The 17,387-nt window shown below is 50.8% G+C and overlaps 2 protein-coding genes across 3 annotated transcripts in view; one reads left to right on the plus strand and one right to left on the minus strand.

The window, feature by feature from the left end:
- ADIPOR2 (adiponectin receptor 2) overlaps window positions 1-6,375 on the plus strand; it is a 44,290-nt gene extending 37,915 nt beyond the window's left edge. For both annotated transcript variants that reach the window (XM_032187038.1, XM_032187048.1), the window contains exons 6-8: window positions 603-790; window positions 2,021-2,214; window positions 3,669-6,375. In XM_032187038.1, the coding sequence (XP_032042929.1) occupies window positions 603-790; window positions 2,021-2,214; window positions 3,669-3,800 (514 nt within the window). In that variant the 3' untranslated portion in view covers window positions 3,801-6,375. The remainder of the gene's footprint in view (window positions 1-602; window positions 791-2,020; window positions 2,215-3,668) is intronic.
- Window positions 6,376-10,632: 4,257 nt separating this feature from the next.
- The window catches only part of CACNA2D4 (calcium voltage-gated channel auxiliary subunit alpha2delta 4), a 112,329-nt gene continuing 105,574 nt past the window's right edge, over window positions 10,633-17,387 (minus strand). The window contains exons 34-38 of the mRNA XM_032184094.1: window positions 17,361-17,381; window positions 13,592-13,709; window positions 11,473-11,585; window positions 11,076-11,158; window positions 10,633-10,719 (exon numbers count right to left, since the gene is read on the minus strand). Coding sequence (XP_032039985.1) covers window positions 10,633-10,719; window positions 11,076-11,158; window positions 11,473-11,585; window positions 13,592-13,709; window positions 17,361-17,381 — 422 coding nt within the window. The remainder of the gene's footprint in view (window positions 10,720-11,075; window positions 11,159-11,472; window positions 11,586-13,591; window positions 13,710-17,360; window positions 17,382-17,387) is intronic.

Below are 17,387 nucleotides of genomic sequence, written 5' to 3' on the forward strand. Positions count from 1 at the left end.
GATTATGTAATCTGCAGGACCACCTCTAAAGTAACCTGGCAATTAAAATCCCATACTACAGAATTAACCCAATCTTCTCGTATATGAGCATTTTATTGGGATGTGGTAGTAAGCAGTGGCTGTAGGAATTCCTTTCTTCATTGGTCCCTAGAAAAACAGCTTGTTTGAGAAATTGTGACATTATTCCCCAGTGGTCACTTAAGCTGATGCCTAACAAACCCTCACTTGTCAGATTCTAAAGAGTTTGTGTTGGCTGTGCTCTCACAAAGTACTGTGCCCTTCTTTGTGTTCAGAGCATTTTGTGCTGCTTTTTTTCCTCACCCAAAGCTTAAATTTTGAGTTTCCTTCAAAAGGCCTTGATCTAAAACCTGCTGCATGTATTTCTGATGACTGTTCAAAACTGACCTTATGTGCTCTCGAGATGATACATTGCTGTAGGAGGGCACTGGTGGAGGAGCTGCAGTCAGGAAGTTAGTTTGCAGTAGTGAGAAAAACTTGCTTTCGTGGTGAGTAGCAGTCTGTTGGTCTGCTAGAAAGAGTGTTAGTACAGGAACTTCGAAAGGCTTACGTTTCCTGTCAAGCTGATTTTTGTTTCCTTCTAGGCTGGACTACTCTGGCATTGCACTTCTCATAATGGGCAGCTTTGTACCATGGCTGTATTACTCCTTCTACTGCAACCCGCAGCCTTGCTTCATCTACTTGATTGTGATTTGTGTCCTGGGCATCGCAGCCATAATTGTCTCACAATGGGACATGTTTGCGACCCCTCAATACCGGGGTGTAAGGGCAGGTAAGACCTGAAGTTAATTGTTTTGCTTCTAGTCTGCCTTCTTTCCTTGCTTTCTACTTGTCACTGCAAAAAAAAACACACAGTCTTCTCAGGACTTAGAGTGTGATTTTAGAGACAGATAATATTCTCTGATTGGGAACTTGATGGGTTTTCTCAGTGTTGCTTATAGCCAGCTGGATGCACAGATAAGGGCTGGTGTGAGTCCTGGAAGTGCATTCCTGAAATGGACAGTAACACGCAGTGAGGAAGGGAGTATGAAGCATTTCTAGCAACTTTGCTCTCAAAAAATGATTGACTGCTTAGTGTGTGTATGTGTATATTCCTTCTGCTATTTGTTTTGTTTCTGTAACACCAAGCTCTGATACTATTCAGATTAATAGAAATCATTGAATGATTTACTAATTTGCCTAGATAAAATAATTATTTAGGACCAAAAGCCTAGTTTTTCTTGTCACGGGATAGAAGGAATGAAAACAAATTTGTTTTCATGTTCTGGGGTAGAGAGTAAGCGAAAGCTGCCATGGGCAGTTACAGAATATGAGTACAGCTGGTTTGAATAGAAATATTTCTTGTTGCTTAATCTGAGTGTCAGTAAATCCAGTTTTCTTGGACAAGCTATTGGTGTACCTTCAGCGAGTTCAGCCTTTTATACTTCAAATAATCAGTGGGTGATGGGTCATGATTATTTTCCTCCCTATTTCCCTTCCCAACCTTTTTTCACCAAGATTTCTGTACTTGCTGATGAAATCTGAGTAAACAACATTCTCCTATATGGCAGGCGAGGCTCATGTGATGTTTTTCTGTTTACTGGGATCGTTTGCACAGAATATGATAAATAATGTCTTTGTTTCTCCTTGTTGTCCTGCTCTTGATTTGCTAAAGTGTGACATAATTCATGTAGTCTCAGTGCCCTCTACAGTCCCAGCTGTGTAACTGGTGTAATATATGTGAAAGCTGGCAGACACGATCATTAAATGAAAAATGTTAATATCTGCTGGAACACTTAATTAAGTAGCTTCTGGTATATGAAGGAAATCTGTGCATTCTTTAACTTCCCTCTGTTAAAGCTACCTCAGGGACCTCCAGCTTCAAGAGTTGTCACCTTTCTTCTGCTTTGGCCAATACTGAGTTTTCCTTCCACTGCTTTTTTTTTTTTTTTTTTTTTTTTTTGTCTCCCTTCACTGCCAGTGTGTTCAAAGCTGACTCTCCCACATTTTCTTTACCTCCCAGGAGTATTTCTAGGTCTGGGTCTTAGTGGGGTTATTCCCACCCTGCACTTTGTCATCTCTGAGGGGCTCCTGAAAGCAGCCACTATGGGGCAGATAGGCTGGCTGGCACTCATGGCATGCCTGTACATCACTGGTGCTGCACTCTATGCTGCCCGCATCCCGGAGAGATTCTTCCCTGGCAAGTGTGACATCTGGGTGAGTCTACGGAATGACTGGATGAGGAGACCAATGTGAAAGCTGGTTCCCCTTGAGGCTGGAGGATGTTATATCAATGGTGTTTTTTTAATTATTGCAAGTACTAAACCACTGCACCAGGCATACAGATCTTAAAGGGCCAAACAACTGCGGGCTCTCTGAGCCCAGCCTACCTAGTGCCTCTCGTGTGGAGTTATCACAGCTCTGAGTTAACTGATGCCATACAAGTTCAGCCCAGCACATGTGCTAGATAGCTTTAATAGATGGGTGAGACACTTCACGAGCCTTTTTGTTTCTTTCATATCTTCACCATGTCTGGCTTCTCATTTTGTGAGGCCAGGGGAAACACTGGATAGAACCGATAAAACTTTGGAGGGATCTCTGGCCCAGAAGAAAGAAAGGTGGTGTGGGTAGGGAGGAAAAGTTGGGAGGAGGGCTAGAGTCATGAAGACTGTCGTAGAGATCTGTGGGAAAGATGCAAAGAAAAAAATTAAATGGAGCATGAATAGAGATTGGAGGGAGGCAGACCTATGGGGAGAGATGTCAGGCAACTGTGCTTCCATTAAAATAGTTTAAGGCCCTTAAAGATGATCAGAAGTGAGAGTAAGGCCTGGGTTGTTAGTAACTTCTGCGTGGCCCCAGTTTGCTAGGTGTAAACATCAGTGATGTATAATATAAATGGCCAAACTAAACCTTCTTACAATAGTAAGATGTGATCCAGGAGCACTGGTGTACCACCAGCTCTTTTCCAAGCTTCCCATGGAGCCTACAAATACACATTTATGGAAATTTTTGGAGCATTACCCATATTGGTATAGCTTCCCTAGAACAAGGCTGTGCTTTGTCAAATAGCCCCTTCATGGTTTTCATTCTGCTCTATTATAATCAATAGCATCCTGGGCATTCATTGAGAACATCTGGTTGTTCCTATGTTTTCACATAATACCATTTTTTTTCTGCTCTGTTTCTTTGTGGCAGAGAAGTAAAATAATGTTCTAAAAATCTAGATGGTAGAACTTACACCTGTGACCAGAGCAGAGTTTGTATGTGTTAGCTGTATGAGGTAGCCCTTGTTATCAACAATGAGCCAGTGTTGTTGAGGAACTAATTAACGTGTTATTTTTAAGACTTTTGCCCAAAGCTTTGAAGTTATTCCTGTCCCTTAATAAAGATATGCTGTAGCCTTTATGTAGTGTATGTGCTGATTGATCAGCTGATTCAGATGACTGAAGGAAAAGGGCGTGGGGATGTGCGTGTGGAGAACTTGATCCTTCCTCTAATGGTAGGAGAGGGCTGGGCTTAACTAAACACACCTTACTTCTGCAGCTTGTGGTTTGAGGTACTGCTACGTGTTACTGTGTACTTCAGCTGAATGTATGGCTTTTTTGGAGACGGGGTAGCCCCCAGTTACTCAAAGTCCCCTGGCTGATCACAAGTGTTTTTGTCTTCCGCAGTTCCACTCCCATCAGCTGTTCCACGTCTTTGTAGTGGCTGGCGCCTTTGTGCATTTCCATGGGGTGTCGAACCTCCAGGAGTTCCGTTTCATGGTGGGAGGAGGCTGCACAGAAGAGGAGGGGATGCAGTAACACCAGGCTTCAGCCCGAGGTCGTAACCAAAACAGCACCGCACGCGCGGTTGAAGCATACAGGCTAGTGAAATGAATACCTAAGAAGAATCCAAGTTTCAGCTGATGGAGCACGGAGCTTCATGGGGATTCTGACTAATCAAGATAAATTCTATACCTCAAGCAATGGAATGAATCAATTTGAAGACCAGGAAATTCTGAAACCCTAATTTATTCTTGGGATCTACAGATTGAGCTACAGAGGACCCTTTCCAAATCGGCTTCTGTTCAATGCCATATTTATTTGTAGAAGTGGGGAGGGATAGCTTAGCAGTTTCCTTTTTTTTTTTTTTAAAAAAAAAAAAAATCGAGGTTAAATTTATATCCTCTTGGAGGGTTTGGGAGTTGATTTTAGATGCTCTTTTGGGAGAAAAGCAAATTGTAAATAAGATTTCTAACTTTCTGTTTAAATAAATTTATATAAATGTTTTAAACAATGGGTGGGGGGAAAAGGGTTTTTGTAAAGAATGCAACATGCAAGTACCACACACTGTTTCAATTTTGCACAAAATGAATGATTGCAGGAGGACCAGGTAAAATTCCCAGGAGTGAAGCATGTTGGCCCTGCGTTTTTGCCTGGTGGCCAGCGTGCCCTGGGCATGCCCCTGGGCAGCGTGGGGTCCTGGCCAGCACTTGGAGTAGGCTCAGTACACGTACACAAGGGTTGTGAAGGCTGGATCAGTCGTGTTGTCGTTTGGGTCACAGCGTTAGCCAGTTTTACTCGAGTAACTTGAAAGATCCATCTGTGCTCTGCTTAACTGTGTGGGACAACTGCCTTCCAAGCTTGCTCGGCCAATATAGTTCTGGATCTTACAGTAAGCTGTTTTGGTTCTCATCATCCGAATTGCAGCGTGATGGGATAACTGCACGTGGAACGGCGAAAGGTCCGACTCCATCAGTGCCTGCCTATTCCCAAAGGCCCCTGCTGAGTAGATGGCTGCCGTCTGAGTGAGTCCTGCCCTGTTTTGTCTGAACAACCGATGGTAATGCACTTGTCAAAAGATAGTTGAGCATGTGAGGGGAAACAGAGATGGGGTTAAGATTGACTGGAAAGAGGAAGCTGTGCGCTCCAAGGCTTGGAGTTAACAGTTACTGCAGACCTCAAGCACATTACCTTCTCATGTGTCAGGCTCCATATGCCAAGGAAGTTTTTGCAGGTTTTTCTTCTTAGGAGGAAAAATCCACAATCGGCCCAATGCAGTTCCATTTTTTTCCTTAGGTCTGCTTCCCATCTGCGCCTTAGCAATGGGACTGCTGGTATTTCTTAAACCCGAAACGAAGAGTTCAGTTGGATTGCTGTGGAGCAGACACACCTCCTATATAAGGGGAGGTGTATGCCCTTCTCTTGCTTAATTGATGTAGCTTGATCTTTGGAGCCTAGTCAGAAGCCAGGCTGAAGGAGAATCTTTGGAGTTGTAAGATGAAACTTGAACGTTTTGTTTGTTATGGCACAGGTATTGCTTGGAGCGTTTAGTTGGAAATTCGGAGCAATTACCTCTTGTGATGAGTTAAACAGCTCATAAAATGCTGTAGTTCACAAAGAAGGGAGGTAAAAGGGTGTTGTTTTTTTTTTTTAAATAAAATGCAAATTTGATTTTTTTTTTTTGTCTTTCAAGGGGAAAAAATGTAGATTGCAAAGATCTTTTAGTATGCTGGGTGTTACTGAGTGTTTTGGGGAGTTACTCTGCCTAATGGAGTCAAGTAGAAGCAGAATGCCTTCGTGAAGTTGACTGGTGGATATTAAGGCTTCACCCCTCGACTGGAGTCTTTGTAAAGCCTCTGAGAGCAAGGTCGGCTGCAGGAAGAGCTGCTGCAGCAGCTGGATGCCAGTAGGGCCAGAAGCAGCTTATCACAGGTCGGTGTGGTACAAAGATGAAGTAAAGAGCAGTATTAGCTGGATGTAAGGGCTAGCAGCACTGGTGTCCCTGGCAAAGGTGTGGAGCTGCCTGGCAGGAAGCAGTCTGGTGCCTGAGGGAAGCAGGGTATGGAAGCATATCCGAATCAGAGCTGTCCGTACGGCTTTGGGATACCTCTGTAACAGTACCAGCAGAAGCGGCCGTCTCCATCCCGGATCATCCCACGTTCACTCCCTGAAGGGTGATTGTAACCTGGTCCTACACAGCACAGAACTACTACAGAAACACAGTACTCCACCTGCTATTCTGAACCCAGTCAGTCTCTCCCTTCAAGAAGTTTGTGTGTTCCAATAAAAGCAACCTAGCTGTGCACTTTTCTGTAGCTCTTGCTGAGAACTCTTCCCAGGTTGGCACCTGAATGCCTTACTCTCAGCAGTCAGAGGCTTGCTTGCTCTGTGTGCAGGTTATTGCCATAGAATAGTTAGGACCTACAGCTTCTTTCCTTCCCCATTAAATAGTGGCCTTGTTCAGTATATTTCTTTTTAAAAATTGCTTACTGTTGAAAGCAATGAAGCACATTCTGGGGTTTTGATGGTTGGGGACTCCGGTGATGGTTCCATGTAAGATGGGATCTTATTACTTGCTGTATTCTTAACTTCGCTAATAAAAGAACCAAATGGAGCACTGCCTAGCTGGGGTTTTTCTTCGCTGTGTGTGAAGCTTGAAGGAGTTGTGCTGGCTTCCTTCCCTCCCGCTGTTCACAGGTAAAAGTCCAGAAACCAAACTGGTGCCTAAAGGCTTGTTCGCATAGCATTGAGCTGATGCTCGCTGTCTGACAAAGATGTCTGTGGGCCACGCTGCCTTTTAGTTGCAGTGCTAATTGGCAGAGAAGCAAGATTTTTGTCTAGTTTAGGCTCTCACTTCGTGCTCTCTGGAGTCACCAGCTCTAGTACAGTGCCGGCAGTGGCACGGGGGAGGGAGGTGTTACTGGGTGGGCCTGGTGCCACCATCTCATCAAGCTGCTCGTCGCTGTCAGATATCCCCTGGCACACAGCTCTTCTGAACTTCCCCAGGGAAATAGCCTGGGGCACCGTTTCTCATGTGAGCTTGTAAGGAGGAAAAGGGGGAGGGATGGAAGAACAAGAGCGGGGAGGGAGGAGGGCAGGCGCTGGTGACTTCAGCTGGGGTGGGCTTTTGGGTCAGCTGAGCTTGGGAAGAGCTCTCCTGGAAGGCTGGGCTGGAATTAGTGGTGCAGAGGAAACGTCTCCCAGGCTGTACCCACGTAAGGGACCGATCATCTGGCACGCAGGTGTGGGAAGGAGCCGTGTTTGGCTGGGGAGGGAGCGAGGCTGACCAACAGCTCTGTGCCTGGAGCAGGGCATGGTGCTCCTCCTGGTGCTCCTGCATCTCCCTCAGCTGTCAGCAGCTATCTGCGAGCTGCCTCAACGAGATCCGCCTGATCCTCCTCTTGGGTTGGCTCACACTGAGTCCGGGCATCCACAGCTGGGCTGTTTATCAGTCACTTGACACAAGATGGGTGTTTTGCAGAGCCTTGTGAGAGAGCCAGCGCCAGTAACTAACCCGTGTCAGCTTGACGTCTCAGTGTGGGTATTTTTTTATAAATGCAAAGCAAGTTCAAGGAGCGTGGAGAGCTTCTGCACCAGATTACATGAGTTGCATTAAAAAAAGCTACCACGTTTGAAGATGAATTGGGTTTATTTTGTTTTCAAAAACTGGAATGATGCTTACAAGTTGCACAGGCAGTCCTAAATTGTATGCCCTACCTCTTCTGCGTGTAGTTGTGGCCGTGTGTTGCCCTCTCCCTGGGATCATTTGCTTCATTCATTGCGAAGGGTGGACTTGTCCTGAGCATGGACTGAAGCACTGCAATTGGGGTGAACATCTAAGGCCACTGTCTAACTTTTTAAAAGGAGCTGGAAGTAAGTTAAATGTGTGATCAGGACGAAGGCCCTGAGTTTGTTTCGGTTGAAGCTGTTGGAGGCTTCCCTCCAAAACCAAGTTTTTTTTTTTTTTTTTTTTTTTTTTTTTTTTTTTTTTTTTTTTATTCCCCTGCCTGCTGTGTGCCATCAAGCAATCTGTTCGAGCCAACCTCTCCCGCTGGTCAGTGCTTCTATATTTGTCTTCAGTGCTCAAGTCCCAATTCTCAAGGCTGATTTCCAGAAGTGCTGAGCGCCAGCTGATGTGCTTTGGATAAAGTTCCTTAAAAAAAAAAAAAAAATCAGCTCCTTGGAGGAGATCCCTAGATCCGAATTGCTACAGCTGGAGGACTACCAGCCTGGATCTCAGGGCAGCACCACGTGTGATCATCCCCAAGTACTGCAGCAGCGGCAGCACCTGGGCAGCCTCGTGGGGCCGGTTCCTGGGTGTGGGCCATCCTGCTCACCCCAGGAGGGGAGACTTTGGGGACGGGGGCTGTGTGGGTGAGCAGTTACCTGGTGTGTGGCCTTTGCCCGCTCAGCCCTCATTCTGGTGTTTCCAGAAGGAGCTCAGATCTCTGCCTTTGCCCTTCTCCCCTCCTGTAGCGCTGGTGTTTGAACACCAGAGCTGTTGCTGCTTCCGAGCCCGGAGGCGTTTGCCCCGGAGACTCGAGCTGATCTCATTTTTTAGCAGCTTCAGCGCTGGCACAGAACAACCGGGCACAGAGGCTCCTCACAGCTGGTGTGAAAACCGAACTGCTCCAGCTGTAAACGAGATGAGAAAAATCATGTATGCCTGGCTGTGTTCCCGGAGCAGCGATGTGTTTCCCTGACAGAGGCAAATTATTAGAGGTGCCTTTTGTGTTTGGCTCCAGCCGTGCTGGACCTGGGCGCGTGGTTTGAGCTTCGTCTTGCAGCTGGTCGGAGCTGGGCTCCCCTGGAAAAAGCATCCTGGAAATTATCCTGGGGCTCTGGCCTAGGAGGTGTGTGTAAAACCCAGCGGGGCTGTCAGGTGGGTCCTTCGCCTGCCCTCCTGGCACATATTGTGCCCTCTTCCAGCTGCAAGCAGCTGATGTAAAAGCTTTTCTGTGGCATGAAGTCACCTGTGTCTGGTCGTACCTGAAGGGCCAGTCACCTCCTTCGCTCCGTCACGAGCTTGGTAGAGTGACTCGAGGTGGGGAGCGCGAGCAGATGCTCACAGCGTCTGATGCATCCAGCGGTGGCTGGGGGCACTCGATGGGACGTTTGAATATGAGCCAGCAGTGTGCTCAGGTGGCCAAGAAGGCCAACGGCATCCTGGCTTGTATCAGGAACGGTGTGACCAGCAGGGCTAGGGAGGTGATCGTCCCCCTGTACTCAGCTCTGGTGAGGCCGCACCTCGAGTACTGTGTTCAGTTTTGGGCCCCTCGCTACAAGAAGGACATGGAGGTGCTTGAGCGGGTGCAGAGAAGGGCGACGAAGCTGGTGAGGGGCCTGGAGAACAAGTCCTACGAGGAGCAGCTGAGGGAGCTGGGCTTGTTCAGCCTGGAGAAGAGGCTCAGGGGTGACCTTATTGCTCTCTACAGGTACCTCAAAGGAGGCTGTAGCGAGGTGGGGGTTGGCCTGTTCTTCCACGTGCCTGGTGACAGGACGAGGGGGAATGGGCTTAAGTTGCGCCAGGGGAGTTTTAGGTTGGATCTTAGGAAGAACTTCTTTACCGAAAGGGTTGTTAGACATTGGAACAGGCTGCCCAGGGAAGTGGTGGAGTCACCATCCCTGGAAGTCTTGAAAAGACGTTTAGATGTAGAGCTTAGGGATATGGTTTAGTGGGGACTGTTAGTGTTAGGTCAGAGGTTGGACTCGATGATCTTGAGGTCTCTTCCAACCTAGAAATTCTGTGATTCTGTGATTCTGTTTCTCCCATCTCCCAGCACTGCCTCAGGTTTGAGGTAGGGCACACAGGCAAACCTCCACCCTTAGTTGTTAGTTTAGGAAATAATTGGGTCCTCACCTCTGCCCTGTTCCCTCCAGTGCACTGATTGTCTGAAGAGCTGGGTGTGATTCACGCATTGACTCTCAGCACAGCTCTGTTCACGGGACCACGTTTGCTGTGGATTAATGCACCTGAAATCAGCCACGGCAGGGCAATGTGTGCTGACACAAATTTGTTAAGCTGCGTGGAGCCAGGGCCGTTATCCCTTCTGACAGCGAGGTCACCCTTGCCAAGGGCAGCAGCACCGAGCCCTGGGGAGCTGCTCCTGCCAGCGGGGAGCTGAGCCTGAGCTCTGAACAACTTGGGCTTGACAGAGCCCCTTCTCCTCCTGCACTGTCGTCATCTTCCTCGGCTGCGTCTGACTCTGATAAGGTCACTGGAGCTGCAGGATGGAGATCAAACCCCCCTCTGGAGCCTGATTCACTCCCAGTACCACAGTCACTCCTCTTCTCCGGCAGGGAGAGGAGTTCCTGGGATGTAGGGCTGCGTTTAGCACCAAACATGACGTGATGAAACTTCAATATCTATAGCAAATACACTTTTTTTTTTTTTTTTTTTTTTTTTTTTTTTTTTTTTTTAATGAGGTGGTACGGAGCAGTTCATACAAAAAGAGAAGAAAAATGGGTGCTCCCCACCCCTTGTTCGTAAAGCTCTGTGACAAATGGCCCGTGCCTCCTGGCTGGGAACACCAGGCTCAGGGCAGGGGCTGCTCACCCCAGATAACCACGGGCAGCCTCCCCGAGCAGGGCAGCGCTGCTCTGAGGGAACAGTCCCACACCCGAGCTGCTCCTGCCGTGCATCCAGCAGGCAGGGGGAACCTCCTGCTCCTTTGGCAGGTCACACACAGCCCCGTCCTCGAGGCAAGCCCATGCCTGGAGATGTTTCTGGATCAGATACGTGTCTGAGCCGTGCCGGCCACCCCTGCTGTCCCTGGAGCCGCAGGGAGTCACACAGGGCGTCCCCAAAGGTGCCCCTGCCTCCTGTCCTGCCGCAGCCCCGTCCCTCGCCGTGTCCCTGCCGTGGGCAGTGTCACCGCAGGAGCAGTGCCAGGGGCAGGAGGAGCAGCGTCAGAGAGGCAGAGAGCTCAGCAGCACCGCCGCAGTCCTGGGCGTTTTCCTGGGGGACAAGAGCAGACAAGGTATCAGCGTGCGTGCTGCCAGGGTGGCATGGTGCGAGTGCTTCCCTTGCTTTCGGGAGAGAGAGCAGGGGCTGCAGAAGCCATGGAGCACAGCCAGGAGGAAGGCATGCTGAGGGATGGTCCCAAAAGCCCCCCACTACAGGAGCTCAAGCCCTGCCCAGGTGTCACTAGCATGATGTCCTCCTGCGAGGAAGCCCCTTGGGGATCCACCAGGCTGCATTTCTGGACAGGCACACAACAGGCACGATGTGTGCAGGAACAGGGGATGTGTGTGCACAGCCGAGGTGCCCGGGGTCAAGGAAAGCCCAGCCCTGTGCTCTCCCACCTGCCGTACCTCGGGGTGAAACGCGTGGCACGTGTCCGGGCGCCGCCTCAGCTTCTGCGAGCGCATCCGGTCGCACTTCACCGAGGCGTTGTGTGCGGGGCGGTTAAGGACACGGGCAGGGGAGAAGGAAGGGGCACAGAGACGGGGCCCTGGGGCATTTCCCCTGGGGAAATGGACAGGGGAGGACCGGGGCCAGGCAGCCACCTCCCAGCTACAAATGGCAAAATAGCACAGCTGGGCTCCACAGCTGGACAGTTGCCTCCTCTCCCTCACATCAGTTCCATTCCCCTGCCCGCCCTGGCTGGCCCACAAGCCAGGCCATGCCCTCCACCCCTTTTCCCGTGGGAATTACCACGCGTTTTTCCACCCTAGCCACCCCAGAGCCCCAGGGCATGCAGAAGGATATATTTGACTTCTTTCGCATCCAGCAGCACAGGTGGGAAGATGCTGCAGTCGCAGGCGGCATCCGTGACGAGGAGCAGCAGGTTGCTGCTGGCGATCTGCTGTGCCACGAACATCCTGCGGGGAAAAGAGAGCACCAGAGAAATCGCAGCCCCGGCATCGCCTGGCCCTGCTCACCCCAGCAAAGAAGGCCAAAGGAAACAGAGACGCTTGGCAGGGGGGTGTCAGCAGAAGGCAGGAGAGGAGCAGTGCACACCTTGCTGTCCTCAGGAAGCACCCACCTGGCTCAGTACAACTCCACCCAGCAGAAAAATCCAAAATCGGAACCAAAACCCAACCAAAAAAAAAAAACAAAAACCAAGCAAAACCCAGCAGGGGCCCTCCCCAGGCACTCCGGAGTGGGGCAGCACGTCTCAGAGGAGTGCCTGAGAAGGCCTGGCTTCACGTGGAGGTGTGCCAGCACCCAGCCAGCGTGCATGTACACATGTGCCTGCAGCACGTGAGGCTGTGTGCGCGCTGCGCTCCTCAGGGGGCAGAGTTCTGCTAAATTTCTCGTTATGTGAGTGATGACTGGAGGAGCTCAGTAACATCACACCTGTGTGACAGGACTGGCCACCTGGTGCTTAGGATCCCTGCACAGCTTCAGTTTGCAGCCACAAGGTTGTCAGTCCCTCCCTGTGAGACCAGCAGAAAGGGCTGGTGATGGGCACGTGCAGGCGAGGATGTGCCTGGATGCAAGCCTTTGCCCGAGGGCATCCGTGTGAGGGCTTGCATGAGGGGCTGTGTGGGAGCTGGAGGGCTCGTGTGGGCAGAGCAGACAGGCAGCCACGTGTTTCAGCCCCATCTGTGGCTTTGTGCATGTGTGTGCATGCACGAGGGGTGAGTGGGCAGCTCAGGCGTGGCTCTGCACACAGGAGGCTGCTGTGCCCGTGGGTGCACTCACCGGCCGGTGTCACCCCCTGCCTGAGGACTCGTCCATGTCTCTCCTGCTCCTGCTCTCAGCCAAGGAAGAGGGCTTCTGGACCGGGCTGTGGCCATACAGGTTTGTGAGGTTACCCTCACCACCCAACCACTCTGGAGAACCGCCCTGTTTCCCTGGGTGCTCAACACCCAGCCTCTCCTTCTAGCTGACAAGGCTCTTCGTATTCACCTCCAGAGGTGAATATGAACCAGGCCGTGTCCCCGCTGGGGCGAGGCGAGCCGCTGGTTTGTGCCAGGACAGTGTAAGGCACAAACAACCGGGTCTGCTCTGGCTCTGCCCAGAGGTTTCAGCACTGACACAGCTCCCTGTGTCACCAAACCCACCCTCTGCTCTCCGACAGCGCACAGCGAGGCCCATTTTTCATACAGCTGCCGAGCGCAGGCTGTTTTCCTGACCTTTAATTCTTTCCTGCAGTCGGTCCAAGACCCAAGGCAGGTAAGGCTTTTCTTTTCTTTACGAGGGATTCCAGCCAGATCTGTTTGGCCTGCTCTGTGCGTGTCTGTGTCACAGCCCGCTAGGAAAAGCTGGGCCAGTGGAAATTTCATCCTCCTCTCCCCCTTCCACGCGCGATTACTGACGGTGCTACGCAACTGCTGACAACGGCCTCTTTTCACAATGACTTTTCTGTTATTTTTGACTGCTCGTTCTCTTAAAATGAAAACGGAAAGCAAAATAGGGTACCCACGTTTTGCTTGCTTTTGGTTTAACACTTCTTTTTTTTCCCCTAATCCCTCTTTTTTTTTTTTTTTTTTCTGTAGAAAAACAGAAAAGAGGGAAAATAAAAAGGGGAAAAGGGAAAGCTGAAAGCATTGCAAAAAGGAAAATGTTCTAAGGAGAAAACTTTTGCCAGAAACGTGAAAAAACAGAAAAAAAAAGCTCCTTTCTGAAATCTGTGGAATGGAAAAGATTTTTTTTTTTGTTAACTCTCCCTCCCTCCCCCTGCAGCCACCTCTGCTTATTAGCAGATGGCTTAAATTCTTCCTTCTCTATCGAGAAGCCGTGACGGGGTCGCTGTCCCTCCGTGCTGCCCCCAGCCCAGGGCACAGCAGCGGGTGACTCGTCTCAGGCTGTGACCATGCTGTGGCGGCGGCGTGGCCTGGGGATGGTGTCTGAGTGCCACCAGGGCAGCTGTTGTCCTTACTTTTGGCAATCCCCGCACTCGATCAGCCCGTTGGTCTCCTTGATGGCCGGCTCGTACACGAAGACGGGGTACTCCGTGTCGCAGGGCTGCAGCGTGTCGTGCTTCTTGTGCTTGTGAGCTGCGGCGGGGGCGAGAACAGGCAGGGTGAGAGGACCGTAACGGGGACGTCTGCCCTGGGACACGGGACTTTAGCTCTGGTGACAGGGGGGATCAAGCCAGGCAGGTGCCCACCAGGGCTCAGCGGAGCGAGGAGCAGCACCACGGGGCGCTGCAGCTAAGTCGGCTCCCACTAGGTGGTGTGGGAAACCCAGGCTGTGCGAGGGATGCTCCTGCTATTCCCCATCCTTTTTCCCCGCAGAAACTGGGGTGTGGGGCTGCTGGGGGAGTCCTACCACACCTGCTGCCTTCCGGAGACCCTCCTGAGTCCCTCCTGCCTGCCCCAGAGGGCTTTTTAAAGATGCTGAAAGTGTCTTTAAAAAGAAAACACTGCCAGCAGACAGGGCTGGCCTGTGCCACAGGGGAGCAGAAGGTGGCCGTGAGGGCCCGGCCGAGCCTCCCCAGTCACACTCTGTGGGGCTCCCACACTAATTTTGGGATGAGGCTGAGCTGAGCTGCCTGGCTGAGCCTCCCCGGAGAAGTGAGGGCATCATTTCTGGGCGCTCAGCAAAGTCCTTGCCTCGCTCGATTGGGCCAGCCCAGCAATTATTGTCTGCAGCTGGAGGTAGCAAAGGCAGCTCCTGCCTCCGTGGCACACAGGGGAGCGTCTCTGATCGAAATGTGAGGCTGTGCTGCTAGGGGAGAAGTGGCTGAGGCACAGACAAGAAGCACGAGGACTATTTCCACACCAGCTGCAGGGGCTGGGCACGGAGGCCTTGCCTCACAGCTCCCAGACCCAGGGGCTGCAGCCCCCCTGACCTGGGGACCACTAGCTCATCCCAAATATTGGTAGAAAAACGCAGCCACAGAGGTTTGGGTCGGTCAGTGTGTGGTAAAAAGGCATCGGGAGGGCGTCCGTGGTCCCAAGGGGTAATTTGCACCATGGTCAAGGCCTCACTGAGCTACGGAAGCCTCTCACCATCTCCATTCCTGCTTTGATGACAAAAGCTGCCAGTGCTTTCCAGCTCAGAGCAGCTACTGGATGACCATAAACTGGCCAGTGAAGTTCCTGAAGGACTAAAGGTGGCTGAAGAACGGGGCGGGAGCTCTTTCCTTCAGCCTTAATTTGTTGTACTAGTGGGAAAACAATGCTTTAACGCCATAACCTGCAGCCACACTGCCACAGGCACAGCCTGTCTTAGGGACATGCACGTGGCAAGATGCTATGTCCATCCCTGAGCCACGAACTATCACGGTCCCGCTGTGTCAACCTCTGGTTCGCATGGCGGTGCTGTCCAGGGCTGTCACAGCAGCAGACACCTTTTGGGGCAGGCTGTGGCATTTCTTGCTCAGAAGGACAGCTGTGACGACCACAAAGGTGACCTGAGATGGGGCCTTAATGAGAAGACAAGAGAAGAAGATGCCAAACCCACGGCCAGGGCACACCTGGAGCCTCGGCCAGCCCAGCCCCGCTCGCAGCCCCGACCTGCACCAGCCCTGCTTCAGCTCCAGCACAGGACCAAGGACATAAGCGATGAGAAATGCACCAGGGCTGGCCCCTGTAGGGGCTCTTCATCCCCTGGCAGTGTGGGCTGAGTCCCTAAGAGGAGGACTCACAGACGCCGGCAATTAGACTGGCTCTGGGTTAACCTCATCACGCGCACCACGCGGTTACATTGGCATACAGCCCCTGCGCAGACCATCTTAAAGCAGTTTCTTGGCACAGGCTAAATGAAAATAAGCCACTTTCAAATCCCTGACTTCTGCACGGAGACAAGACCCGAGACAGAGATTATGCTTAAGCCCACTGCCACTTAATTTGCCTGGAAGCAATGCAGCTGCAGCAGTATTGGGGAGCTCAGAGGAGCCCGGCAGCACGCACACCAGCAGCAGCTCGCTGGGGCTGAGCTCTGTGTGCACAGGCTGGACATCAAAACCTTATCAGCAGCTCCGAGAGTCTGGTGGCCGGGGATTAGTAAACAGTCGGAGGAGCTGATAACAAATTGCAAACTTTATAGCAAAGCGTGAGTTAATTCCTGGCTGTCATTGCTACCATCTGCACTTCCAGAAAGACTTTGTTGGCAACCAGTCCTTCCGAGCAGCAAAGGCAGCCGCTGCTCCTTGCTGCACACAGTGCAGCCCAGATTGTGAACTCTTTCCCACTGCCATAAATCATCAATATCTGCACCGAGTCAATGGATTTACTCGGGTACGAAGGAGAAAAAATCTGCCACTGACAAATACAAAATGCGGATTTCAGTTGATTATCCTCTGTGCGCTTTACCATGCAGTCAGAGAGAAACTTTTCTGAGCTCCAGAATTCTAGAAATATTCCTTTCTAGGCTGCATGCCTTGGCTGGAAGTATTTTGGGCTTAATTAAAGGCCTTCATATCTGTGGTGATGTCCATAGAAGCAGAAGCCCTTACAAACACAGAGGGAAAAGAGATGCTGAGCAGTGAAAAAGCTGTGGCAGCAAATGTCTTCTCACCATCCATGAGAAGCAGATTTGCATGAGGAGTGCAGTCTGAATCAATCGTGCCCATGCTCCAGCCTCGCCTTTCCAGAAAGCACGAGAATTTGGGAAGCAGAAATAGGAGCAGTGCTGCAGGGCCGGAGGTGCACACAGCAGGGGTGAACATTAGATTCCCGACTGTTAATTCCTCTGTACATAACCTCAAATAAACATACATGTATACTTAGTTTCTCTCCCAGAAAATGTCTCCTCGCCATACGTTTTGCATTCGCCAGCCTTGGCAGGCAGTCAAGAAAATGTTAACATCCCTGGCAAAAATCTTCAGCCTGTTCTTAACAACACGTGCAGCCCGTTCCTTCCAGCCCCAATGGTTTCCTTCCACCCTGCCACTCCCTCCCCCACGCATGGACCCTTGGTTTTTCATCCACAGCCACGCTCTCCTCCTCTTCCTCTCCTTCACACAGCAAGGCACATTCCAAGTGTCTATTTCTCTATCTCTGTCTCACACATACGTCTTGCCGGGCAGAGAGCAAACCAGCAAACACGAGCTAGATATGGAAGCAGTGAGATACAAACACAGCCGCAGTCTGGACTCTGTCTGGAGGGATTTCTAGCTTGCCTGCAAGAGTGGATTTATGAGCTACAGCACATACTTATCAGTTAAACTGCTTGAAAGTAATTCTGTGTTATCCTGGAGCTGGGCTGGTATTCATCAGAGGAGCTAAGCCATGGGGTGTGGAAAAGAGGACTTAAATTGCCTCTGAATATCTGAAGACGACAAGACCCAAACATACCCAAACATTTTTCTGCAAGAAGGCACAAGTTGCTTGTGGTTTTGGTGTATTGCCTGAAAAGATGGGGGCAGCCAGGAGCTGGAGTGAAGGCCAAACCATGTTCCAGTGGCTAAGAGCCCACCTGTGCTATGGCCACGAGGGATGGTCTTGTTTGTGCCTGCCAGAGGCTGGTGCGTCCCTTCTTGTGTTGACTCCTCAGTGACAGACCTTCACCATCACCAGCTCAGCCAGCTAAACCAGCAACAGCATCTCCTCATTCCTTGCAGTGTGGGGAAACAGAGCCAGGCACTGCCATGCAACCACAACACCCTACTCCAAGTTCTCCAAAAGGCGTAAAATGGTCACTCCTAGCCCGGGATTTCTAGCTAGATGCTCCTCTTCTGGCTACACGGTGGTTCTACTTACAGTGATGGAAGACAGCCTTGGCTGGAG

The sequence above is a fragment of the Aythya fuligula genome, chromosome 1 (assembly GCF_009819795.1).
Source record: "Aythya fuligula isolate bAytFul2 chromosome 1, bAytFul2.pri, whole genome shotgun sequence".
Taxonomy (NCBI): Eukaryota; Metazoa; Chordata; class Aves; order Anseriformes; family Anatidae; genus Aythya; species Aythya fuligula.